Source organism: Equus caballus, chromosome 16, assembly GCF_041296265.1.
Source record: "Equus caballus isolate H_3958 breed thoroughbred chromosome 16, TB-T2T, whole genome shotgun sequence".
Taxonomy (NCBI): domain Eukaryota; kingdom Metazoa; phylum Chordata; class Mammalia; order Perissodactyla; family Equidae; genus Equus; species Equus caballus.
In genome coordinates this window covers 9,057,210-9,083,350 of record NC_091699.1, presented here as the reverse complement: position 1 = coordinate 9,083,350, position 26,141 = coordinate 9,057,210, and the positions used below count along the sequence as shown (strand labels likewise).

Below are 26,141 nucleotides of genomic sequence, written 5' to 3'. Positions count from 1 at the left end.
AACCAGGTGCCAGACACGCCACAAACACCTGCCACACAAGCTGGAACCACCATCCTAACACGCCAGAACCACCGGCTGGATACGCCAAAATCACCTGCCAGATACACCGGAACCAGGTCCTGGATACGCCAGTACCAATTTCTGGAAAAGGCTGGAAAGTCTGCCAGACACGCCAGAATCACCCACCGGACATGTGGGAACTAATTGCAAGACAGGCCGGAACCAAAGCCAGGACACTCTGAAAGCATCAACCGGACAGGATGGAATCAGGTCCCAGACACACTGTTGCAACCTGCTGGACATGCCGGAACCACCTTTCGAATGTACCAGAACCATATGCCAGACACACAGGAACCACCTGCCAGACACCATGGAACCAACTGTCAGATACACCGGAACCAGGCTCCCAGTGTGCTGAAGCCACCTACCGAATATGCCAGAACCATGTGCCAGACACGCTGGAACCATGTGACGGATACACCAGAAACAGGTCCAGCACAGGCCAGAACCAGGTGCCGGACACGCCTGAAACAGCTGCTGGACACACCTGAAACACCTGCTAGACCAGCTTGAACCACTTGACAGACAGTCTGGAACCACATGCTGGGCACACCAGAATCAGGTGCCCGACATGCCAGAACCACCTGCTGGACACGCCTGAAGCACCTGCCAGTCTTGTGAGAACCACCTGCCAAGAACTCCAGAAACAGGTGTTGCACACGCCAAAACCAGGTGCTGGACATGAATGAACCACCTTAAAGAAATGCCAGAACCAAGTCCCAGACACGAGTGAGTCACCTGCAAGACATGCCAGAATCAGGTGCCTGACATGCTGGAACCACCTGCCGCTCACGTCGAAATCACCTGCCGGATACGCCGGAACCATGTGCTGCACAGGCGGGAATCACGTACCAGACATGCCGGGACCACCTGTTGGATATGCCAGAACCAGGTGCCTGATTCACTGAAACTACCTGCCGGGCACACAAGAACCAGGTGTCAGACAGGCCTCGACAACCGACTGGGCACGTTGAAATCACCTGCATGATACCCCGTAACCATGTGCCAGACAGAACGGGACCACCTGCCGGACACACCGGAGCCACCTCTCAGATATGCCAGAACCACATGTTGGACACGCCGGAACCATCTCCCGGACTGACCTGAACCACCTGCTGGACACGCCAAAATCACCTGCCTGATACGCTGGAACCAGGCACCTTGGATGCTGGAAAAACCTGGTAGACATGCCGTAACCACCCGCCACACACTCTGGAACCACCACACAGACATGCCAGAACGACCCGCCAGACACACTGGAAGCACCCACCAGACAAGCCAGAACCACCTGGAACCAAATGACGGACATGCTGGGACCATGACTCTAACACGCCAGAACCAACTCCCGCACATGCCTGAAGCACCCAACGGTCACGCCTGAGCCATCTTCCGAACGTACTAGAACCACATGCTAGACACTTCGGAACCACCTGCCAGACACTTCGGAACCATCTGTTGCATGTGCCGCACCCAGGTACCAGATACCCTGAGACCACCTGCCGTATACGCCAGAATCAGGTGCCAGACATGCCACAAACACCTGCCACGGAGGCCGGAACCACCAGCGTAACACATTGGAACAACCTGCTGGACACGCCAAAATCACCTGCCGGATACACCAGAACCAGGTCCTGGGTACACCAGAAGCAATTTCTGGAAAAGGCCGGAACAACCTGCCGGACACACCGGAATCACCCCTGGACATGCGGGAACCAACGGCCAGACATGCTGGAACCAACACCTGGACACTCCGAAAGTACCAACCGCACACGATGGAATCAGGTCCTGGACACATGGTAGCCACCTGATGGACACGCTGGAACCACATTCAGAGCGTACCGGAACCACATGCCAGACACGCAGGAACCACCTGCCAGAAACCATGGAACCCACTGTCAGATACGCCGGAACCAGGTACCCAGTACGCTGAAGCCACCTGCCGAATATGCCAGAACCATGTGCCAGCCACGCTGGAACCATGTGATGGATACACCAGAAACAGGTACAGCAGAGGCCAGAACCAGGTGCCTGAAATGCCAGAACCACCTGCTTGACACAGCTGAACCACCTGTCAGTCTTGTGAGAACCACTTGCCGGATACACCAGACGCAGGTGTCGCACATGCCAAAACCAGGTGCCAGACACATGTGAACCACCTGCCAGTCTTGTGAGTACCACCTGCCAGATACACCAGACACAGGTGTCGCACATGCAAAAACCAGGTGCCGACATGACGGAACCACCTGCAAAACATGCCAGAACCAGGTGCTGGACATGCTGGAACCACCTGCCGGACACGTCGAAATCCCCTGCCGCATACGCCGGAACCACATGTCACATGTGCTGGAATCGCCTACCAGACATGCCGGGACCACCTGTTGGATACGCCGGAACCAGGTGCCTGATTCACTGAAACTACCTGCCGGACACGCCAGAATCAGGTGTCGGACACGCATGGAAAACACACAGGATATGTCGAAATCACCTTCATGACATCCCATAACAATGTGCCAGAAAATAAAGTACCTAGGATGTGTGAAATCCTATTGAGGCATATTCATATAATGCATTTATTATCATCTTTCTCGCTTTTTCTGTTTTATTGTTATAATTTTTTTTTTTTTTTGAGGAAGATTAGCCCTGACTAACATCTACCACCAATCCTCCTCTTTTTGCTGAGGAAGACTGGCCCTGTGCTAACATCCATGCCCACCTTCCTCTACATTATATGTGGGACTCCTGCCACAAAATGTCTTCATGAGTGGTGCATAGGTCTGCACCCAGGATCTGAACCGGCAAACTCCAGGCCACTGAGGGAGAACATGTAAACCTAACCACTGTGCCACCAGGCCAGCCCCAAGTTTTCTGTTTTTTTAAAGCAATTTCAATTCTTGCATTTGTTTCACCAGCAGTGGTATCATCATCTTGGACAGTTTCCTCCAGAGTCACAGTATCTAAAATTTGGAGCATTTCTGTTGCTTGTTTGGATAAGTGATGTCGGAATGTCTAGTAAATCTTCCCTAGGAGAACTGTCTAAAAGACGTCTCAATTTAGCAACTGCAGGGACATGTATATTCAACATTTCAATCGATAGTAGTTCATTTTTGTAGAACTCTTCTGATAATTCTCCCAGCTTCTCTTTAGTTTTACAGGTGTTGAAAAATCCCTCAAGTCAGTCCAACAGTTCCACTTTAATAGCAGGATATGACTTCTCTTTTAAATCTGTACCATCTGCAAACAGCACAGGCGTGTGGTCAACAAAAGTGAGTGGGAATTGGGCTGGGTACTGCCCACAATCTGAACCATCAGTGCCGCGGCCCCAATCCTGTGCAGTGGTGGCAGATCCTGAGTATTGCTGGCCAGGTAGGTCATGCTGGGGATGAGACTTAGGATGGTGCTCTGCAGCCCTCGAGCAGGCAGCTCCACACCAGCTGGCAGTTGCAAGTCCAGTCCACACTGAGTGCACATGGGGGAGCTTGGAAGCAGGAAGCCATCTGGGTGAGCAGCAGCAGGAAGTGGCTGAAGGAAAATTATGGGAAGATGAGGGGAGAAAATGTATAATAAATAAAGCTTGCCTTGTTATGCAGATAAATCTCTCAGTTAAAAATATTCTCTAGGGGTTGGCCTGATGGTTCACTGGTTAAGTGCGCACGTTCCACTTTGGTGGCCTGGGGTTCGCCGGTTCTGATCCCAGGTGCAGACATGGCACTACTTGGCACGCCAGGCTGTGGCAGGTGTCCCACACATAAAGCAGAGGAAGATGGGCGTGGATGCTAGCTCAGGGCCAGTCTTCCTCAGCAGAAAGAAGAGGATTGGCAGCAGTTAGCTCAGGGCTAATCTTCCTCAAAAAAAAAAAAAAATTCTGTAGGGGTTGGCCTGGTGGCACACGGGTTAAATTCACACATTCTGCTTTGATGGCCTGGGGTTCACCAGTTCAGATCCCAGGTGCGGACCTACACAACACTTATCAAGCCATGCTGTGGCAGGCATCCCACGTATAAAGTAGAGGAGGATGAGCATGGATGTTAGCTCAGGGCCTATCTTTTTAAGCAAAAAGAGGAGGGTTGGTGTGGAATGTTAGCTCAGGGCTAATCTTCCTCAAAAAAAAATTCTCTAAGAGTCATTCTCTTTCTGGTGCAGATGCTTTTCCTAATGGAAATTTCCTTTAGAAACATAAATTTCCTTTCCAAAGAGGAAGTCTATCCTTCATTTAAAGCAGTCAAGGTGGAGATCAAGAGTTTTTCCTGCATCTGCTGGCTCTCGATTGCTTTTGGCTCCAAATAATTTGTATGTCAAAGTACCATACTTTGGGCATCTTCAGCATTCCTTCAAGAAGAAACAACTTGTTCTTGGAAGTCTCTGTCTCCTCCCCAACCCAGATGCACTCGAGCTGTTAGGGGCCAACAGCAAACAGGGTTCTGCCTCAAGAAGCTTTGGGGAAGCCTCTTCACCCTCAAAGGCCTGAGACACACTAGAGGGATAGATCACTGCAGGTTCTTCAGCCATTGAAAATAATATAAACAGCTCCATTATCATAAATTTAACAACTTGAAAACGAGGAACAACTTACCAAAAATTTCAAACTAACAAAACTCAACCAAGATGATAGTATTTTCCTCAATCGGGCGCTGCTAGCCAAGCTTTTTGCCACAAAACTCAAGACTTGGATTCATGCGACACACCTGAAGAAAGCACAAACTCTGGGGGGAACTGCACATCATTTGGTGACTTAAAAATAAAGATTTCTCCAAATGGAAGCAGACAGTATCTGATGCGAAGGTTTCCAAGGTGTCTGGACCAGGTCTGTTGGAAGTTTGTCTGCCAAACCTTTGAGGATGACATGACACTTCAGATCATCTCCAATGCCTCTGATCTTGATAGCGTGCAAACTTCAGGTAAAAAGTGCCAGAGAGTTCTCCCTCCTCTCACTCCGTGTTCCTCAAATGTGGCCACGATAGGTTTCCAATCTGTGTGTTTTTCCTCCAACCTGGGACATGACTCCCAGAGAAGCTCCTTCCTGGCATCGAGGGACGAGAGGCTACTGAAAGTGGAAAAATCTGACTGCAGATCAACAGTGCTTTCAGAGAAAGATCGCAATCAAAATGGGGACATGTGAAAGTTAATAAACGGAAACGTAGTTGAAATACTGTTGGAAGGCTAATAGAGGGAGTTCTCATGCCCTATGTCAAAGGCGCAGTGCAACAGGAAGAATAAAGACTTTCTCTTCCTGACCAGTCAGAAACTAACCCAAGGAGAGACAGTCACAACTCTGCCGATGAAAAGACACTGCCCTCAAGACTGTGTCCAATAGCCCCCACAGTTTTCCCCACTCTGAGATAAAAGAGCTTCTCCTCTCTTCCTTGCTGGGTGCTCCTGCATGGCTTGCCATGGTTGCACACTCCAAATGGCTATTCTTTGCTAATCCCAGATAAACCAATTTTTGCCAGAGAAATAACTGGCTGTCTATTTGTTTAAGTGCAAGACTTGTTAATAAGCAAGAGCTGTAGAGAAAACATTTGATACAATCCAACTCCTGTTTGTCATAAAATTTTCTAGCAAGTTTGAAATAGATGGAAACTACTTTCACTTGTTGAAGGTCATCTACAGAAAATGCACAGTTGACTTCATGCTTAACAGGGAAACACTAAATGATTCTCCCCACAATAAGGAACAAGGAAAGGAATACCACTTTCACTACTCTTATTCAACAAAATACTGAAGCTTCTGGCAATAACAGAAGTAAAGGAAATAAAAGCCATAGAGTTTAGAAAGGAAAAAATGTAACCATTCCTAGTTTCATTGTTGTCTGTGTAAAAAAACTCTGGGAATCTCCAAAAAAAAAAAAAAATCAGAACTAATACGTGAGTACAAAAAGTTCACCAAGTACAAAGTACAAGATCAACACACAAAAGACAATTTTATTTCTACAACTAATGATGAACCTGCAGATGATAAACTTGAAAATGCTGTATTATTTAAAACCACTCTGAAGAACATGAAATATTCAGGCATAAATTCAAGAACATGTGTACAGGATCTGATGCTGAAAATTATAAAATACCGATTACAGTGATTAAAGAAGATGCAAATAAATCGAGAGCCTTACTATTGTCAAAGACAAATGCAGCAGAAATTAGTTAAAGTGGTGAAAGCAGATTTTATTCAGTAACAGCTGACAGAAGCTGAGCTGCGCTCAGATTTGTACGGAGGTGAATCTAGAATTTTAAAGAGGGAATGAAGGAGCAGGGTTCAGGGGCTCAGTAGAGTCAAAGAAGTGAAAAAGTACAAAGGTTGGTCAGCGTAACTGTGATTAGACCCACTGTGTTCGTTACTTTGCAGTTATCAAAGTTAGGATTCTATCCTCACTCAGAAGTTGAGAGAAAGAGCCTCTATCTGTCTTAATGATCGTATTTCAAAGGAGTGGCTCTTAGGTCCTTTAGAGAATTCTGAGAGATACATATCTACAGTTGTAAGCCCTCTTTAGTAAATACTCTAAGCAGGGGTATCAGAGGCCTATAATTGGGTGTTGACTAAAATAAATAGCAAATTTTTCTGTCAGCTTTGAGCTCTCAGGAAGGCATTTTAATGGTGGGCTGGAGTCATTCCGGTTACACAGACTCATGCAGCTAGAAGCCACGCCAGAGTCTGGTTGAGTCTCCTCCTGGTGTGGGGGTTTGGAAGGAGTTGTTATGTGCTGAGAATTCTGCAGTCCTCACCATGTTACTGGATAGAATAATGAGTACAGGTCTCAATTATCCCCAAATTGATCTATAGGTCTAATATTATTCTAATAAAAATTCCACCACAGTTTGTAGACAGAGACACCTTTTTCTAAAATTTATATAGAAAGGCACATAGCTGAGAGTAGCTAAAACAATCATGACAGGAAGAATAATGCGGCAGTAAACACTTTAACAATATTTAGTATTGCCTTGTACATACTGTAATCACAGCATCATCATTTTCATTGTAGGACAGCTACATAAATCAATGGAACAGAGTAGAGAATCCAGAAATGGACCACAGAGTTATACCCTAGTGATCTCTGACACCAAGAGTGAACCTTAATGTAAATTATGGACTTTGAGTGATAATGATGTGCCTATGTATGTTCATCAATTGTGAAAAGTATACTACTCTGATGAGGGATATTGACAACAGAAAGGTTATGCACATGTGGGGGCAAGGACTATATGAGAACACTGTGTATTTCATTAAATTTTGCTGTAAATGTAAAACTGCTCTAAAAAATAACATCCATTGATTTTTTAATAGGCAATACAAGAATACCTTGTAGTGATAAAACTGATCATTATTTTAGCTGTGATGGATACACAAACTTGCACATCTGATAAAATTGTACAGAACTAAATACACAGGAACAAATTAGTACAAGTAAAACTGGAGAAATCTGAATAAGATAGTGGATTGCATCAATGCCAACAAGCTGGCTGTGGTATCGTCCTATAGTTTTGCAGAATGTTATCATTGTAAGGAACTGGGTAAAGTGTACACTGGAACTTTTGGAGTTATTCCTTACAGCAGTGTAGAATCTACAACGATCACACTATAAATTTCAATTAAAAATAGTTGGCAAATGGAAAGTCAGTCTATGTTTTAAGTTAGGAAGTTTCATTAAATGGTCAGTCCCATTACTTTATAAATTGAATACAATGCCAATAAAAATTTTAACGAGCTTTTCTGTTGAGTTAGATAAATGATCCTACATGGAAAAAATAAACGCATAAGCTAAGCTAGGAAAATATGGACCAGGAAGAACTCTGAGGGAGGAGCTGCTCTATCACACGTTAAAAATATTGCAGAGACTGTAATGCGACAGGAGAGGATTGTCGCATGCACAAGAAGAGGAGAGAATGGAAAGGGAGGGGAGAGGGTGGCAGAGTTCAGGAGAGTGGGGGAGGGGTGGCCTGATTGGAAGTTGTTGACACGGGGAAGCCGGAGCTCACTAAGTAGAAGGCAGGCACCCTATGTGATGGTTTAGGGAGCATATGTGGCTTTCTCTGGCGGTCCTGTGTTGAAAGCAGAACGAGAGTTTTGGAAACTGGCAGTTACTGACCAAGTGCTGACTGTTCTGTGCTGAATGCTGCAGGGGCTGTGATTTGGCTTCTTGGGATGTTTGCTTCCCACGTTGGGAGTCAGAGTTATACTGTCATATATGATCTGGCCTTTGTCCATTTGTATATTCAGTCTCAAAAAAACAGTCGGTGCACAAATTCATCAGTTAGCTCGTCATTAAAAAATACTCTCTTGGAAAGTTAAACCTTCGAAAGTTAAAAAGATGAAAATGGTAAAAAGATGAAAGACGCCAAATAAGTTTTATAGATAAATATGAAGAAATTGAATAAGAATCTCAAAATAAAATATCCAGCAGTGAAGTAAATTTACTTGAGAATATATCATGCAAACTATGTTTAAGTAGAGTGTCATTTTTATTATCAGCATAGGAGAAAAGATGAGTTATGGAAGGGATTCTGCTCGTGCTCAGTTATTTCCTTTATTTAACATTAAGTCTTGAATAAAGTATAATGTCAAGCTGACTCATTTACTCCTTCATTTTAAAAGCTGAAGACTATTTCCTTGGTTTTTAAATAATGAGGTGTAAAGGAGGGGGTGAGGTGTTGAAAATAACTTCCACTGAGATTGACAGTAGCAATTGCTCTTGATTTTTTTGAGAGTCGTGGGGTCACCCATCAAAGCAGGAATGCTATTTATGTTCAGAAATTAAGAATCTGAATTTTATTAGGAATTTTGACTTTTATACACCCTCAAAAAGTAAACTTAGGAATTTATTTGAATTTTTAGCTCTGTTGAGGTATGAGTAATAGACAAAAAATGCACACGTTTTCTATATGTGTATTGATTAGTTTGGACATATGCATACACCCATCATACCATCCCCACAACCAAGTGCTGAACACATCCATGACCTCCAAAACTTTCCTTGTGATTTTTGTGTGTTTTTTTAGCTTAGGAATTTCATGGATTTTAACCTAATGCTCAGATAAAAGAGGGAGAAGATGAGGTGTACATTGTTTCATTATGGTACCTTAAGACATAGACTGTCAACATACACATGACTTCTGAAAAGCAACATTTATTACTTTCACAATGAAATATTTTCTCCTATTTCCTTCAAATATATGGCCTTCTTATTCTACCCCCCACCCACTTCCTTTTTGAGTAGGGACTCAGGAGAAATTTCCAATGGTACTAACAAACAGGGTCCAAGGGGTGGCTGCCCCTCAGCCCTGCAGGCTTTTCCCCTGTGAGAAGCGACCACTTTGCACGTGTGTGAGCCAGTGTGGAACAGGACAGAGTATGTCTGCAGACTGGTTCAGCCTGCCCAGCCCCTTTGCTGCTTCTAACCTATGGCCACGCAAAAGGCTAAATGGAGGGAAATTAAACTTTGATGTGTTGATGATTGAAAAGGAAAGTGCCTTGCTCTCTAAGGGATAAAGTCATTTGGAGGAAAATCAAATAACTATCATAGTTATTTTTTCCTATCTTATTTTTCCACTGAAGCCACTAGATATTTCAATCTTTCTGACTTCCTAACAGAATCCAGTAGTACTTTCCTTTTCTAAGGCCAATGAACTGTTATGTAAGGGGCTTCTCTTGCTTTTTCCAAACCCTCCTGGGATTCTGTTTATCTACTGTTCGTTTTCCACCCCCTGCTTTTCAGATTGCTTTGTTCACTGTCCTTGTAAAATAAATGTGGCTCATTAAAATAAGCAGCATTAATATGTATCTCTTTCACTGCATTTTATCTAATAAATATGCTGAAGATTTTCTGTATTCTGCATGTGAATCCTTTGCTGAATATTGGAAGTGGGACAATCTCTTCGCATCCTGTGACTTGCAAATTCCCTCTTGTAATGTGTCTTATGATGAACCGAAAGCCTAAATTTTAATGAATCCCAGTTTACCGATATTTCTTTTATGGAGAGTGCGTGTGTGTGTGTGTGTGTCTTCTTTGAGAAGTTTTTTCTACCCTGTGGTCCCGAGGATGTTCTCTTATGTTGTCTTCTAGAAGTTTCATTATTTTACCTTTCCCCTTTAGGTCAAAGTGTCCAGGAATTGAGTTTTGTGTGTTGTGAGGGTAGGGCTCAAGGTTTCCTTTACATCCATATGCCCGTCTCTACGAGTAATAACAGGCAGCATTGGGACAGGTGGACACAAGCCTGGGAGTTAGGGGTCCTGTATTCTCAGCCTTACCCTCCCTTTAAAGCACCCTCTGAACGTGGGCAGGTGATTTTCCCAGTTCTCCCTCCTCTCAGACTCCTTCCTTCCTCTCTTCCTCCTATCCTTCATTCCTCCCTCCCTCGCTCCCTCCATTCTTTCTTTCCTTCCTTCCTTCCATCTATCCACCCAAGCATCTGTCCAGGTATCAATCTGTCCAACTGTCCTCCTGCCTGTTCGCCTGTTTGTCCTTCTTCTCTCCTTCCATCCTCTTTCCTCCCATCTCTCAACTTCTCTTCCTTGTCTTTGTTCTTCCTGCTTTCCCTGTGACCCTCCATTTGTCCGCTCTTCCTCTGTCCATCCAGGTATCCCCTCTATCTGTGCCTCTACCTGTCTCTTTGTTGTGTGTCTCTCTTCTTCAAGCACACTGTCTCTCTTGGGTTCATCTCACTCACAGGCTCGAACATCCCTCTACTCACACAATCCCTCCTTCTGTCACTCACATTTATGGCTCACCTGTGAATGGTTGTCCTGGGACAGCCACTGCTGGAGTACAGAGGAGCCTGTGGGGCTTCACCCACTGTGTGGGGTCTCTGTGTCTCCCAGATGACAGCCCTTTCCACAGCTCCTGAGCTGGGCAGCATGTTCCTGCCTACTTCCTCATTGCTTGAGCAACCAGAAGACACCACAGGCCTAGGGGGCCCCTCTTCCTTCCCCAGAGGAGCTCTCCAGCCCCACACCTCAACTGACCAATTCTTACTGGGCAGCTGGGAAGCCGAGGTGTGCAATTCTGCTTTGAGGGCAAGCATGCTGATCACAAGGATTATACCAATATTTCAATCTGATGCAGCCCTCAGAGAGCCCCTGGTCTTGTGAAAGTCACAGAAAATTCTAATACAAGGTGGGATGTTTTGAGGAGAAGCACCTGGCATCCTTTGGGTGGGAAGAGCTCTCTGGAGGGAGTTTTGCCCAATTGGGGTCTTTAAGAAGGAGTAGGAGTTATATAGGGAAATAAGGTGTGGAGCGTGTTCCTGGCAGAGGAAATTGCATGAGCAATGGCCCTGTAGGCAAAAACAGCATAGTGTATGGGAGAAGTGACAGGAATTTGGTTTGCCTGAAGCACAAAGCCTAACTCAGAGTGAATGCATCAATGAGGCTGAAGAGTCAGCAGGAGCCAGATGTGCAAGGGCTTTGAGTGCCAGGTCAAGAAGTTTGAACTTAACCCTGAAGGCCTTAGGGAGCCATGGGTGATGCTAGAGCAGGAGTGTTCTAGTGAGATCTTCATTTCAGAAAAATGCTTCTAATGTTCAAGGCAGAGAACATCCTTTAGACAATGCATCCAGTGAGCATGTTAGGGTGTTGGTTCCGGTGAGAAAAGATAAGACCTACCTGGGACGTGAATGAACAGAAGGAATGCATTGAGGAGCAATCTGTAGGTGCAATTGGTGTTACCGGCAGGGGAGGGAGGAGGAGCTGAGAGAGATGCTGGCTTCGACTTGGACGAGCACAGCGTTGGGTGGTGGTTCCACTGGGAGCAAAGGCAACAGATGATACTGAGTTCAGGCTTCTGATCTGGTCTCAGCCCAGCTCTCAGTGATGGCCATCTCTCTCCCTCTCTTCTTGCAGCCAAGGGGCACGACCTGAAGGCCCTCACACTCAACTCCACCATCTCCAACATCCAGTATTTGACAGACATGAGCAAGGGCTCAGCCACATTGAACTCCACTGAGAGAGTCCTGCAGCACCTGATGAGACCCTGGTGCCAGCAGCTCCTGGCAGGATGAGTCCCAGCCAGCCGCACCCCACCTGCTGTCTCTCCTGCTCATCCTCCTCCTGCCTCCTCCCCTGCTTGGATCCTTGTTCAAGAAGAGCAGCCTGGGTCCCTTGTCTTGGGCTGTAGACTGATCTCCCTCAGGGAAGTCCCTTTTCTGAGCATATGAGAGTCATGAACACTTTCGGTGACCACCGCAGTTTTCACTCTTGCCACTGACTGCCAATTTGCTCCTCCCTCCCTCTGGCCCCCATTATCAGAGGATTCAGGACATCTCTCTAGAGTCCCCACATTCCTCTCTCCCCGGGCCTGCGGAGGAAGGGGCAGCCTCCAGCATGGAAGCTGTCTGCACCTACCACCCTGACCCCATGGCTCATGATGGAGAGTGTGACAGAGACCCCATGTGACAGAGAGCAGCATTCCTGGGTGCTGAACCAGCTGATCCACCATGTGACCCCGAGGGACCTCTACTCCCTGGTCAGGGACAGCCTTTTTGTCAGTTGTGAGTGTTTGTGCTGAGCTGGATTGACAGTGATCGTTACTTATGCCTGTTCTGCTTTATTTCCTCTCTAACAAGTCAGCCCAGGTTCTGAGTGGGGGACACAGAAACCACATATGTAAAAAGTTTCAACTTACAAATGGAGACTATGTAAATGGATTTGTTGATCCCAATAAAAAAAAATGTGAACTATCTCACTATTAATTTTTATATAGATTGCCTGGACAGATGGTAATATCTTGGTTATAATGGGTTTAAATATACCATTAAAAATTAGTTTCACCTGTTTATTTTTACTTTTTTAAATGTCAGTATTTTAAAAAAGTTTAAATTTCATTAGATAGAGTGTGAAATTCTACTGTTGGACAGCACTGTTCAAGACGTGAAAATAAAGCCCAGAGAAAGTGGTTAGGGACAATTTTTCCAAGGAAAGGAGTCAATCTGACCCACGTGGCAACATGCAGAAAACAGTCTCATACACACATACATACACACACACACACTTAGTAAGCAAGACCAACATCATCATAGAGTTGAACCACTACTTCTCAAGTGGCAAGAGCTTGCAGTCCTACATTGCTCTAAGTGGACGAACCTCAGGAAAGGAGCCAGGAGTCAAGAAAATTTACCAACCAGGAAGATCTAAAACCAGAGAGTAAAGGTCAGGATCTTTGGTGAAGTTCCCAGCGGCGGATTCTGTTAGAGACTCAATACGTTAGTGAGAACTTTGCAAGAAGGGTTGTTACAGAACTCACCTATCCTTTCCTATGTAAAAGTACACAAGTTTTGTAAAGAATACTAGCTCCTGCCAATCAACGAAAAGATGGTAGAACACGAATATCGCCCTTGTAAATCACTCCTGGATTAGTGAGCCAGTCAGGGAACAGATGACAGTGGATTGAGCTGGACCTCATTAGGCTGATTCTGACTTCATGACCATCCTGTGGATTGTCTCATGCCAGGAACTCTAAAACATGCTGTCCCCACCACTCTTTTGCCACCAAGGTCCACCAACCAGACCTTGCTGACAAATGCCCTGGCTGGGCCCCTTCTGACCACACCTGGAGGACTCTCCCCAAATCCTACTCCGTCACGGCGCTCTTCCACCTGCCACTGGCCAGGGAGGCATTTCCTCCAAGGCTGACACTCTGTGTGCCCAGCTCTGGGAATGACACGTCTCCCTCAAGTGAAGAAAAGGATCTGAGTCAGAGCCTGTGGGCTGCAGCCATTAGGACAAGGCCTGGGGTTTGCTGCCAGACAGAAGAGAACCTGTGGTGGGTGTGGGTCCCAGGGTTCAAGAAGCCCCCGTGATTTCTGGATAGAATCCCAGAAGACGATGCAGGACGGAGGAGGGATGCTTGGGTGTGATTGTCCTTGGGAATGTCCATAGGGAGGCGGATCTGCCATTGGTAATGCCTTCAACAGTGTTGCTCATTCATTGATTCATCCTGTCTCAGGGAGTGCTGTCTACATCCTTCCAGCCCCTAGTCTCCCGTCTGGAGCAAACAGACAGCGTCAGAAGAACATTTACATTTCATTTGTAATGTATGCGTACAGGGCATGCAATGTGCTGGATGTTGCAAGTGTTTTGAAACATTAACTCCTTTAGCACTCTCCATATCCTCACAAATTAGGTATGCTTATCCTTCTTGCCAACAACAGATGAAGAAACTGAGGCACCAATGAGGTAAGTACTTTGCCCTCTACCAATATCTAGGAAGTGATTGAGGTGGAATTTGAACATAAGTTGTGGCTCCATATTCTCTGCTCTTAACCACGTTCTTTGCTCCCTATGACTTCACACCATGAAGACGTTGGCTCAGTGTATCCATTTTCTTGTTACACCCGGTAGCCCCACTCTTTGATCTCTGTCTGAAAAAGATGCTATTCGCATCAAAACTGTTGCACATACACAACCAAAATGACTTCTCCCCATATCCCATGTCCTGGAAAATACATAGAGAACATTTCAAAACATTTCTTGCCCAGGCTGGGAGTGCTTCTGGGAAATCCCACTGTTCCTGTAAGAAGCCAAGGGCAGGCTGGGAGCTGTGTCTTAGGGGAAAGGTGAGATCAGGAGATACTATGGGGTTACAAAATGGATGGGGGACCTCAGCAGGAATTGACTTCAGGATCTGGTGGTGTTTCAAGCTGGGTGCTAATTTTCTGGCTTTGGGTGTAGGGGCTGGTGCCGCATTCCGGGGAGAGGCCAGTCTCCCTGTGTTCTTGGGGAAACCAGACCCTTGAAAGCAAGGGAATGAGAATTTCCTTTCACAATGGACTTGGGAGGGGAAACATTCAGCCCAGAAGAGACAGTCATGATCCTGAGGAAACCAGAAGAAGCTGCCTCCTCGTCCACCAAGCAGAAAGCCCTCCTTCATGGACTCACTTTATCCAGATGAGACCAAGGAGGAGGACATCATGAGATGCCCTTGCAGGTGGGAGACCTGTGACAGTGGAGCCTGTGCCTGGGAGGCTCTGAAAGGCATCATAGGGGTGACATTTGCTGTCAGCAGGGTGCCAGATGAGAGGCACGCCTGCCTGTGTCTGGGAACAGTTTGAGTGTCAGGGAGAAGGCACCGCTGGCGCAGAGGCTCACAGGAAGAAGTGGGTCTGACCAGACAATGTCCGAAAGAGGGCAGTGTAGCTGGAAGGAGCCTGAGAAGAGAGAGGAGGGTAGATGGGGACAGGCAGGGCCAGAGGGCAGGAACTGGCAGACTGTGCTTTTCCCGTCGCTCTCTGATGACACTGCTCTAAGACATTGCACCTAGAAAATACAAATCCTTAACATCTCACAAATTCTGTGTGCCAGGAATGGGGCACAGCTTAGCTGGGTGCCTCCGCCTCAAGGTCTCCGTGAAGCAGGGGCCGCGGCTATATTGCGGCTCGACTCGTGGAGGGTTTGCTCCCAAGTTCACTCACATGCATGTTGACGGGGTTTGTTTGGACTGAAAGACTGAGTTCCTGCCTGTCTGTTGGCCAATCATTCCCTCCATTCTCTCCTATGGAACATCTTCATAGGACAACTGAAAACATGCACACTTGCTCCCCCAGTTCCAGAGATATAAGCTGCAGAGAGAGAGAGAGATGGAAACAGAAGGAGGGAAAGACGGAGGGGACTAAAGCCAATGAGTAAGAAGGAAGGGCCAGGCTTTTTGTTCTTAACCCTGGGTTGCGGGCCATCCCATCACCTTGGCTGCATTCTATTCACAAGGCAGTTCCTGACCACTTGTGGTTCCACAAGGACGTGCACAGCAGAAGACAGTGAGCACCAGGAGCCATAGTGGAGGCTGCCCACTACATAGGCCGACACGAGGCACTTGGGTCTGATTCTAAGTCAAACAGGAGACCTTGCAAGGTTTCATGCCAGTGAATGGAAGTATCTGAATTTCCTCTAATTTCCACCTCTTAAAGGTGCAGACCTGGAAATGAGGCCCAGAGGGGCAGTGACTTTCTCAAGGTCACAGAGCTGGAACCCAGTCCTGTTTTGAGGGGTACTCCACACTACATCCCACCCCTTCTTGTGATTCTTTCATCTCTAAGTGTGTGCATCAGACACATGGAAACCAGACCACAGGTGTTGTCGCTATTGTCTGTTCTACACTTGAGGATGTCCCAAGGGAGATATTTCTGGCCTCGTCCCCATCGTGCAGGTTGGGTGATTGAGGAGGCCCTGGGAGGCCCATTGGCATTTCCAGGACACAGAGCTTGTAGGAAAAAAGAGGTTGGAACTCAGCTGCATGTCCTCAAGCTGGAACCCTGGTTCCATCTCAAGGTCCTGTGTTGGGATCTGTGCTGGCTATTTGTGTACAGTTCTGGAGGTGACATGGGCAAGGAGGGTGAGCAGCCAAGATCCCAGAGAGGTTTTCGGTGGGTGTTATTGAAGAAGGCGCCCAGGTAAGGGAAACTTGAGGAAGTGACCTCACTTCCTTGGAGACAGACCCCAACAGAACTTAGCACACTGGTCTCCAGGCGCCCACATTCTAGACATAGCATCCTATTGAGCCCACTTGAGTGGCGACACTGAAGACAAGAGGATGTTCTCCTGCTGTCTCCCGAGTTGTGGAGGCTCTGGCTTCAGGAAAGCCAAGAAAAAGAGCCTTTTCAGTCACTATAGACACTGGCTTGGCCCTCACCTGCACCGCCTCTGTCCAACTGGCAGGAGGAGCCCTCAGGTAACACAGGGAAAGCCAACCGGGTTAGGCCACAACTGGATGCCACCCGCACAACAATTTGAGCCTCCTTGTGTGTCGGAGGGGAGTGAGAGAGGGACGGCGGTGCTGAGTGGGGACCCACCCTGGGCAGGAGCCATTTGCTCGGTGTTGGAAGCCTGGCAGTGTGTCGTGTTCCCAGCCTAGGTGGTGGCTAGCAGGATGGGAGAGTAGGTGCTGGGAACCAAGCTCCTCTACCCATAGGTTAGTCCCGAGCCCTCCAGGTGTCATCTCATTCCCTCCCTGGCTAGAGGTCTATGCAGATGCTGCTCGGTACCTGATCTGTGCTGGGGTTTCCTCCGGTGGCCAAGTCGAGGCAGGCCCCTCAGACCTCCCGGCCCGGCTCTCGGGCACTGTCTTTGCAGAGCTGCACGCAGGAGGTGGTGGAAGAGCTGACGGATGGCTTCGGGTACTCCATCTCCCTGGACAGGGACCAGCTGCACCGCGCCACCATCAATAACCAGGGCTGCTCTGAGGTGAGAGTGGGCACGGAGGGGTCTTCCCACCCAGGCCCCTGAGATGACCAGGGCAGGCCCAGAATCCAACCTCAAACTGCCGTTCTCCTGGGACCCTAACAGGGCTGTCCCCCATGAGTGTCCCACAGTCCCATTCCCAAAGGAATCTGGACTTCCGCTCCTCCCCACCAGCTGCATAGGAGGGTAGGAGGGCACTCTTGGCATTTCCCTAGGAAGATTAGAGAAAACGTTGATGTCGTTGTCACTTCCCAATAGGCCCTGAGTATCTTTGAATTTTGCCTTTTTTGGAAAATGAAAGCTCGATAACAAGGGTCTCCAAACTCCCTTTAATGTAAAAGAAATAACCGTCAGCGTGTTTGAAAGTCAAAGGGATTCTCAGAACGTGTCACTGCCCTGTACACTGTTTCCAGACCTGGGAGGGGTGAGGTGGCCACATAACATTTCCCTCCAGGTCAGCGTCTGATGAAGCCTCAGGCAGTTAGAGGGGATGTCCCTCAGCCCTCACTTTGGGCGGTTCTCAGTTCTGAGCCACAGGACCTAGAGAAGCCACTTGGCATGCCTAAGCCTCTGTTCTCCTCTGTGGAGAGGGGGTGTCTGTTGAGGATTCACTGGGCTGGTGCTCTGCACAGAGGGAGCTCTGTTGTCCCTCAGCGAGCAAATGGCCTCGAGGGAGCTCAGTGTGGAATCCTTCGCAGGACCAAAGTCAGATTGTACTTTGAGAGCCCAGAACTTTGCTGAGTTGGGACCCCTGTCTCTCCTGTCGCAGACGTCTGGGAGGGGCTAGGAGTTCCTGCGTCAGCTGCAGACCCCGATAACGCTGGTGGTTCGCAGTGGTGACCCTGACTCTGTGTCCCTGCTCGTTCCACCCAGAGTGAAGATGAGTCCACTCTGTCTGTCACTGAGGCCTGCAGGATGCGTGCCCTCCAGGCAGGCATGATGCAGAGGCTCTCAGAGTCTGTGCTGCCAGCCTTCCCCAGCAGAGTCCTCTGCAGTGTCATCACCTCCCTCTGCAGCTACTCAGGCTCCAGCACAGCCCACCAGGTGCTGGACCAGCTGTTTCCCAGGTGACTGCTCACCTCCCCCTCAGCACAGTGGTGACTCTGCCCACTGCCAGCTGTGTGTCTTGTCTTGGGAATGTCACCGCATCTCTCTGAGCCTGAGTTGGCTCCTCTGAAACGTGGGGTGGGAGAGGATGAACTTGCTAGGCTTCTCCCAGGGATGAATGGGATCAGCCCTCCAGGTGCTGCCCTGGTGCCCGGCTCTGCAGAGAGGGTGGTGGGCCATGCTGTGGTTGCTGGTGGTGATTATTTCTCTGTCCCCCACGGAAAGTAGTCTTCCTCTCCCTTCACTGGCTTGTGGCTTTTTGAGTTTGGAAAAGCACCTGGAGAGCACCCTGTCAAGGAGTTTGAGATGCCATCCAGCTGGCCCTGGTGCTTGTCCTTGGTGTAGCCACTTAGGGATCTCTAGGGCCACAGAGGGGCCACAGGCCCACTCAGACACCCAGGGTGGTTCTGGTTGGAGGTCATTCAACAATGTGTATGAAGGACCTACTCTGAGCAGGACTTCTGGACACACTAAGTGTCACTCAGTGACTGAAGCAGACAGCCTCCCTGGCCCTCCCCTCTAATCTGAGAGTCAGACAGTCACACTTGACATCATTCACAGGTCCCATCTACCCTCCATCCCGGGCGATGCCCTCATCCCCTTTGGGACACATGGAGGCAGCTTGGCCCATTGCGTGCGGGATGCTGGAGGACAGGACCACCTCCCAAAGTGAGTGGTCTTTGGGTCGAGAAGGACGGCCTCCTGTCTCTTGCAAACAGGGTGTGGGGAGAGGATGGAGGCTGTGGCCGGGTCAGGCCTGGGAGAACCCTGCATCTCACCCATCTTGTGATTCCCATGGGAGGGCTGAGTTCTGGTGGCTTCCACTCCGGCAGGACTGGACTCAAAGACAGCTGTGCATGGGTCCCAGGCCCCTTGAGAATTGGAAAGGAGACTGGGCTGCGTTGTCCCCTAGAGACCCACTCCCAGCAGAGTCCCAGCCCCTCCTGCCTCCCTTTCTCCACATCCACACCTTGTGAGCACCACCGCCAGGTCCATAGTAGGAGGTGTGTGAGCAAGCTGCTCCCAAATCTGCTGGAGTCTTCATTCCAGTGGCCCACATTCATGCAGGGCTTGGGTGGGCTGTGTCCAGACCCTTGGGGAGGAGAGTATCGGTGGGAACAAGAGACTCTCACAGACTCTGTGTTCAGCCTGCTGGATGAGCAGGCCTGCCACAGCCAGGACAGCCAGCCAGGGCTCAGGGCTGGGATGGGCCCCTCCTCTGGAGGGGGAGGGTCTGGCAAAGGGGCGCAGATGCTAACAAGAGTGCCTTGGGAGGGCGGTGTTTAAGGAAAGGCCAGGCCACTGACTCTCTGGCCCATCTGCCTCCACGCAGTGCTATCTATTTCCTGCTGGGAACCTGGCTGGGCCAAGGGCAGGATTGCAGGGAGCCCCTGCGGTTTCCCGCTTGGACCCTGCAGCTGGCCACTCTGCACGTCAGCTTTGGTGGCTCCCATGTGGAGGGCCATGCCTACCTTCTGCCAGGCCACCTGGAGCATCTCAAGGCCATTGAGGCCGAACGGAAAGGTGAGGGGACTGGAGTCTGGGAAGACTGTCTGTGTTGAGGTTCATGGGCTAGCGTTCCCTTAGAGGCAGTGGAGCCCTTCCTATCTTTGGAAAGGCACAGAAACTGTCAGGTGTGTGGGTGAAACTTTCTCTTTATCCTGCTCTAGAGCCAGCTCCAAAGCTCCTGCCACTTCCAGAGCCAGAGCCAGTGCCAGCCCCCGGGCTGGAGCCAGCTGCACCTCCAGTCTCACCACGTGTGGTAGAGCTGGAGCCAGCAGCCCCTGAGTCGGCCACTCCAGGACCAGAGCAAGGGCCACCATTAGAGGCAGCCCCAGAGCCCAACTGCCCCTGGGCCGTGACCACCGAGGACCAGCTGCGGGAGGAGAAGCTGAACATCTTGGACTTCCCTCCCCAGCTGGTGGCAGAGCAGCTGACGAGGATGGCTGCGGTGAGCAGAGGAGCTCGCGGGGCGGGTGGCCCCTGCCTTCCCGGTGCCATGAGCCACCCCACACCTGCCATTCCCTGCTCGGGATTCCGATGATCTGGGTCCAAATCCCTGCTCCCTCTCTTATCAACACTGTGACCTGGGCAGCTTTCTTTCTCCCAAGCCTTCGCTGTCCCCTAGAGAACAGGGGACAGTAGAGACGGACACTCAGAGCACCTGCTGTACAGGGTGGCTGTGCCGATGAATGAGGTGGGAGAGAGTGGAAGGTGGGCAGAGTCTGGCCCTTTGGTGGGGGATGGGCACTCACTGAAGTGCTGCCAGGTCCTTGGGTGGATCCCCCATCTGCGCAGGTGGCCCGGACAGCCTCAGCACTTAGCAGGAAGGTGATGTGTATTGACTCCAGTGGAGACAGTCAAACAAAGCTGGGGGTTGTCCCTGCCTCGGGGGAATGTGCATGGGAATGGGGTGTGGGACCCGAGGGGCACTGGGATGGGTGCATGATGGCCCTTCTGGTGGGCATGTGTGGGCTGCCTTCTGGAGCTTGGAGGAAGTGAGACGGGGCTGGGAGCAAATGTCCCCTCCCTTCCCCACAGTACTGTGTCCGGGGTCATCCTGGACTGGGTGCATTCAGTGGACACAGACAAAACCCAGGGACTCCCACAAGCCTCAGGCCACATGCTCTGCTTCCTGAGCTCCAGTTCTGATCTCACCCTGCCTGGGCCTATGGGGGACTGTGGACGCCGAGCTGGGGTGCGGCAGGACCGGGTGACACTCCGCATCTTCTGCAGGAGCTGTTCAAGACGTTGGTGCCCGCCCACTGCCTCGGCTCCATCTGGTCCGAGCGCGACAACAGGGAACGAGAGTACCTGGCACCCACCGTCCGTGACAGTGTGATGCACGACAACACCGTGGCCAATTGCATCCTCGTCACCTGCCTTGGGGACCCCAGCATGACAGCGCAGGACAGGGCCAGGGTGGTTGAGCTGTGGATCAGGGTGGCTGAGGTAAGCCTTGGCACGCCCTGTCTGGATGCGTGGGAATTGCCTCTTGTTTCTCAGCCTTCAGGATTGAAGTCTGGGGTCTTAGTCCCTGGACTGTCCCTTGACCCTCATGCCAGGGCCACATTGACCTTGACTTGAGGTTCCAGTGGGGACAAGCTCACTTCCTTCCTTGTGTTGAGCTACAAATCCTTGTGCCTGGCAGTGTTACTCGTCGGGTGGCAGGTGTGCCCTCCCTGGCTTCCCTGGGCATCTGTCTCCTCCAGGACAGGGGAAGTCCGTGAGGGGACAGAAACCAGAGGCAGCAGAACTTCAGCTCCCCATCACGGCTCCATCTCTTCCCTTCCCCAGGAGTGCCAGGGGCTCGGGAACTTCTGTTCCCTCCACACAATCCTTTCTGCCCTGCAGAGCCCTGCCATTGCCCGTCTCCAAGACACCTGGGGACAAGTTTCCAGGTGGGTAGTCTGCTCTCCAGCCAAGCACCATGAGGGTGAGGTGGCCCAGGCAGCCTGATTTGGGCCGGCATGTCCCCCAAAGTCAGCTGAGGCCACCTGGAAGACAGCGAACGCCGGGCACAGGGACTGAGCTGGGTGCTGGGTCTCTGAGTCTCTCAGCGCCCTTAGGCCAGCAGTTCTGTCCCAGGGATTCATTTCCTTCCAGACCAGATCCTGGCTTGAGCCCAGGTGGAGATTGTCAAGTGTTTCCTTTGCAGCAACAGAAGCCTCTGTGCAGCTGAAACCAACACTGTTCCAAAGAGATCTGTTTGGGACATCTGGGAATGGAGGCCCCGAGGACAAGAGGGGAGGCCCCTCCGCAGTCCCATGGGGACCTTAGAGCTCAGAGCACCCCAGTGAAATCCCTCATCCAGGCCCCAGGCGGTTTGGATCTGCTGGGTTCTCAAATAAATGGGATTTGCCTTCAAGCATCCCACAGTTTTTCTTGCTTGCTTTCTTTCTTTCTTTCCCCACCCCGCAGGGAGAGTTCTCGAACCTGGAAGAAGTGGGTCAGGAGAGAGAAACGCGTGAGCAGGGAGCTGCTGGTGCAGGTAACCTGGAGGCTGGAGATCTGGAAGGAGGCCAGAAGGAGAGGGGAGGGGAGCATCCCGAGGGGATCCTAGGAGGTGAGGCTATGGCAAGGCTCGGCCCAGGCTGGGGGTCAGAGAGCCCGGTGAGGGTGGGGCAGGCCGGGGCCACTCGGCCAGGCCCCGCAAGACACCCTGCCCTCCCCCTCCCTGTCTGTTCAGCTGGGGTCTGGACGCACCCCTGGAGTCCAGAGGTCGGGGCCTTGGTCAGATTTGGAGCCAGGGCTGGGGTGAAGGCAGCGGGGACAGGGCCTGTAGCTGGCACGGGGAGCAGCCTCTCCCAGTGGGTCTTTGAGCCAGTCACTGCCCCTCTGGGGGCCTCCGTCTCCTCCTCTGGGAAGCGGAGGGAAATGATCAGCGGTGCAGGCCTCCCAGCGGGGTGCTACCATCCAAGGGAGGACAGGAATGTGAGGAGATTTGTGCCGGCTCCTCCTCAAGAGGTGAGGGGAGAGCAGTGATGACACGCGGATGACTCTGTGTCCTCAGGAGACTCCTGGAAGCAGGTGACGTTCTCCTCACACTTTTCAGCTGAGGAAAGAGGGCCAGGGAGGCCTGGGCAGGCCCAAGGTCACACAGGACTGAGTCCTGGAGCTGGGACTGGTCTAGAATCAGAGCACCCTGGAGGTGGGAGCAGCAGAGGCAGCAGGGGACTGGAGCCGATGGCCAGGGTCTGAGATCAGGGGCCTTGGGGGACATGCGGAGGGGAGTATGGGCGCACTGACCCTGTCCTCGGCCCCGACAGGAGGCGACCTCCGTGTTAAAGACTGCAGAGAGGGCCCGCCAGGGAGCCCAGGAGAGGCAGCGGCAGCAGGTGAGGGTGACTGTGGGGGAGGGGCCTAGGAGTCAGAGGAGAGGGGGCTCCCCCTCCCAGCTGGAGACCTCCCTCAGGAGAGGGGCCTTCCTCCTCAGGCGAATCTGCTGTGGCTGCCAAGCATGACGGGCCTGCAGTGGCAGTGAGCGGGAGGAGGCCTGGAAGGGCTGGCAGCAGGGCAGATTTGGGGTGGGGAAGGGCAGGGGCCACTGCCCCTGGGAGGGGCCAACAGCCAGCCCTGGGACTTGACTGATGGAGTTTGGTGTTCCTGGAGGGGAGCGGGGGAGGGAATTGTGTGTGTTGGGGTGTCCCGAGGATCCTAGGCTGCTCTGTGTGGGAGCGTGGGGTGGGCAGGAGGCTGGGCTGAGGGGTTTCAGGGGAAGGTTCATGGGGGCACCTGAGAGCGGGAACTCATCGCCATGCCCATCCTGATGGCGGCACAGGGTGTCGTCCCCTCCCTGGTGACGTTCTTCCGTTCCCTGGAGCTGCTGGACGCTACGATGGAGGATTATGTGGAGGTGAGTGAGCCCGGAGGTGGGTCCGGGGGCTCAGGCTCCTGAGGGTGGGGAGGAGAGAGTCCTGTCCTGAGCCCTGAGCTCTCTGCGTTTGGCAAAGTTCCTCTCAGCAGGGCCTCCAGCCTCGTGTGGGAGTTGGGGTGTCAGGCCCATCTCCCCAGTGGGTGATGCAGGCTCTGCATAAGCCACCGTCCAGGTTCCCTGGGCTGCTGAGGCTCAGAGCTGCCTGACTGTGTGGCCGCAGGAGGTGGTGTCTGAGCTGGACTCAGCCTCTCCCTCTGGCCCTGCCAGTGAGGGAAGAGAAGTCGGGCCCCTCCCAGTCAGGAAGCACATCAGAGGCTGAGCTGTCCCTTCCTGCCTGAGGCCTGAGTCTCCCCACGTGTCATCAGAGAGGGTTGGGTCCCAAGGTCTGTTGCCTCAGTTGCTCTGCGCCCCCTGCTCTGGAGCCCAGAGACTGGCCCAGGTCCAAGTCCGGGCTCTGGATGGGCCTGCCCACTGGCAGTAGTGCAACATTGCAAGAGGTGTGGACGGGGGCTAGTGCTGGCCCCAGGGGGCTGTTTCTGATGGACTGCGGCTGTCTGCTTTCCAGGGCAATGTGCTCAACTGTCGGAAATGGAATGAGGTAAGCGGCTGCGGCCTCCCGGTGGGGAGGGTGGGGGTTGGAAATCAGAGACCCCCCCGCAGTGGGCAGGACCCCCTCTGGCCCAATCCCCAGGGTGGAACATTTATTTGCACAGTTCGATATACAGAGCTAGGGATCCTATGGCATTGGCGGGTGGGGGAAGGGCTGGCATCAAAGACTCCTTCCTGGAGGAGGAGCTATTTTGGGCCAAGTGTGAGAGCAGGCAAGCCCTGACTGGAATCGCAGGGAGGGAGGGTTCCCAAGTGGGCAAAGGCCCCAGACTGGCCCCTTGCCCCCTTCCTCACCCCCTCCACGAGCCCTGCAGGGTCCCCCACTCAGGCCCTGTGGGCATCCTGTGCTTGCTCTGTCCTAGCAATTCAAACTGATGGACGAGATCGAGCTGCTCCAGGAGGCTGCAAATCTGTACACCGTGCAGCCCGATGAGCACTTTGGGGCCTGGTTCCAGGCCGTGGAGCCCCTGAGCAAGGAGGAGAGGTGAGTCGGGTCAGGAGTTGGGGGAGGGCAGGGCAGCCTCTCTCTGCTGACCAGCTCCAGAGCCCATGGCCGTTGCTCCATGGTCAGCCGCTGATCTGATTGCATGGCGACCCCTGGGGCCCTTCGACCCCAGCTGCTGGCAGGCTCCAGGACGCACATGTGATGTGTGGCTCCTGAGAGCTCCCAGCTCCGCTCTGTCCTGTAGCTACAGCCTGTCCTGCCAGCTGGAGCCCCGATACCACTGGGTCAGAAAGATTCGACTCTTCTTCAAAGGCAAGAAGAACCGCTCAGGCCAGAGTGAGTGTCCAGACCGGCAGTGGCTGAAACCACGGGCTCAGGAAACATTCAGGCTGAGCGTGGGCCTGGGGAGGCAGACAGCTGGCCCTGGGTTCCAGCTCCACTGCTGAGCAGTCCCGTCCTGGGCGATTGCACTCACGTTTCTGGGACTGGTTTCCTCCTCTGTGAAGTGGGTGACGCTAAATCAGATGGGGTTCTCTTGGCTGACTGAGCACAGAGCGCAGTGGGGGCCGGGATGGGGTGTGCACTGTGGTTCCAGGGCAGGCCGCTCAGGAAATGCCTCTCTTTCTCCAGACACCAGACCCCCAACCAAGGGCCCAGTGGTGGTGGTCGATGACCCTCCTGAGACCAGCTGAGCTACAGCGGGGACACAGCGTTGACACTCAGGGTGCACAGGGCCACCTCCCCTGATTCTGATGAGGAGAACTTTGTGATCCGTTTCTTGGGGTCCCCTGTTGGCCACGAGGGAAGGCACCAACCCCTCTTCCCCCTCCCCCCTTTTGCCCAGCACCTATTTCCCTATTTGGCGGGGCCATATTTTGCTGTCAATGGTAAATGCTCCGTTTGAGTATTATATTAAATTGTTGCTTCTTTCTAATCCTGGGAGTGGAGGTGTGAGTCTTTCGCTCGCAGCACTCATGGAAACCAGATCCAGAAACTCACATTCCTCCTCGAATTTAGAAATCTCCCAGAGTGAGCGGCTCAGTTTATGTGGAGAAGGGAGAAGTGCCAGTCCCCTCCCTAGCTACTGAAGGACGTGCCCAAGTGCCCCTCCCGCCGAGGACAGGATCATTGCAGTGTGGTTCACCCTGTCCAGGCGCAGAGATGGCCCCTCCGACCTCTTGGGACTAAGCGGTTGGAGGCGTTTTCTCAGGCAGAGCCACAACCACTAAGCTGGGTGTGTCTGTCAAACTAGCACGTGCCTGTCCCTAGCACACGTCCTGCCCAGGACAGTGGCTGCCTTTTGACACTCTGCCGGAAGAGGGAACATTTTCCCGGTTTCTCTTGCACACAGATTAGGACCTTGTTTTCTGATTCAGTCTCCGCAATGGC

The 26,141-nt window shown here is 51.4% G+C and overlaps 1 protein-coding gene across 50 annotated transcripts in view; it reads left to right on the top strand.

The window, feature by feature from the left end:
* LOC102149416 (ral guanine nucleotide dissociation stimulator) overlaps positions 1 to 25,686 on the top strand; it is a 93,078-nt gene extending 67,392 nt beyond the window's left edge. For 28 of the 50 annotated variants that reach the window (XR_011426743.1, XR_011426738.1, XR_011426736.1 and 25 more), the window contains one exon: positions 11,887 to 12,820. Coding sequence is in view for 22 of the 50 variants with exons in the window: in XM_070237106.1 (XP_070093207.1) it covers positions 18,130 to 18,281; positions 18,883 to 18,990; positions 19,655 to 19,845; positions 19,992 to 20,272; positions 21,058 to 21,273; positions 21,619 to 21,722; positions 22,243 to 22,312; positions 23,091 to 23,159; positions 23,603 to 23,677; positions 24,264 to 24,296; positions 24,670 to 24,791; positions 24,997 to 25,088; positions 25,383 to 25,444 (1,575 nt within the window). In the remaining 28 variants the exon portion in view is untranslated. Of the gene's footprint in view, positions 1 to 11,886; positions 14,218 to 17,106; positions 17,218 to 18,087; positions 18,282 to 18,882; positions 18,991 to 19,654; positions 19,846 to 19,991; positions 20,273 to 21,057; positions 21,274 to 21,618; positions 21,723 to 22,242; positions 22,313 to 23,090; positions 23,160 to 23,602; positions 23,678 to 24,263; positions 24,297 to 24,669; positions 24,792 to 24,996; positions 25,089 to 25,382 lie in introns of those variants that run through there. The other 22 variants (XM_070237106.1, XM_070237107.1, XM_070237125.1 and 19 more) reach the window with 1 other exon arrangement.
* Positions 25,687 to 26,141: the final 455 nt, after the last annotated feature.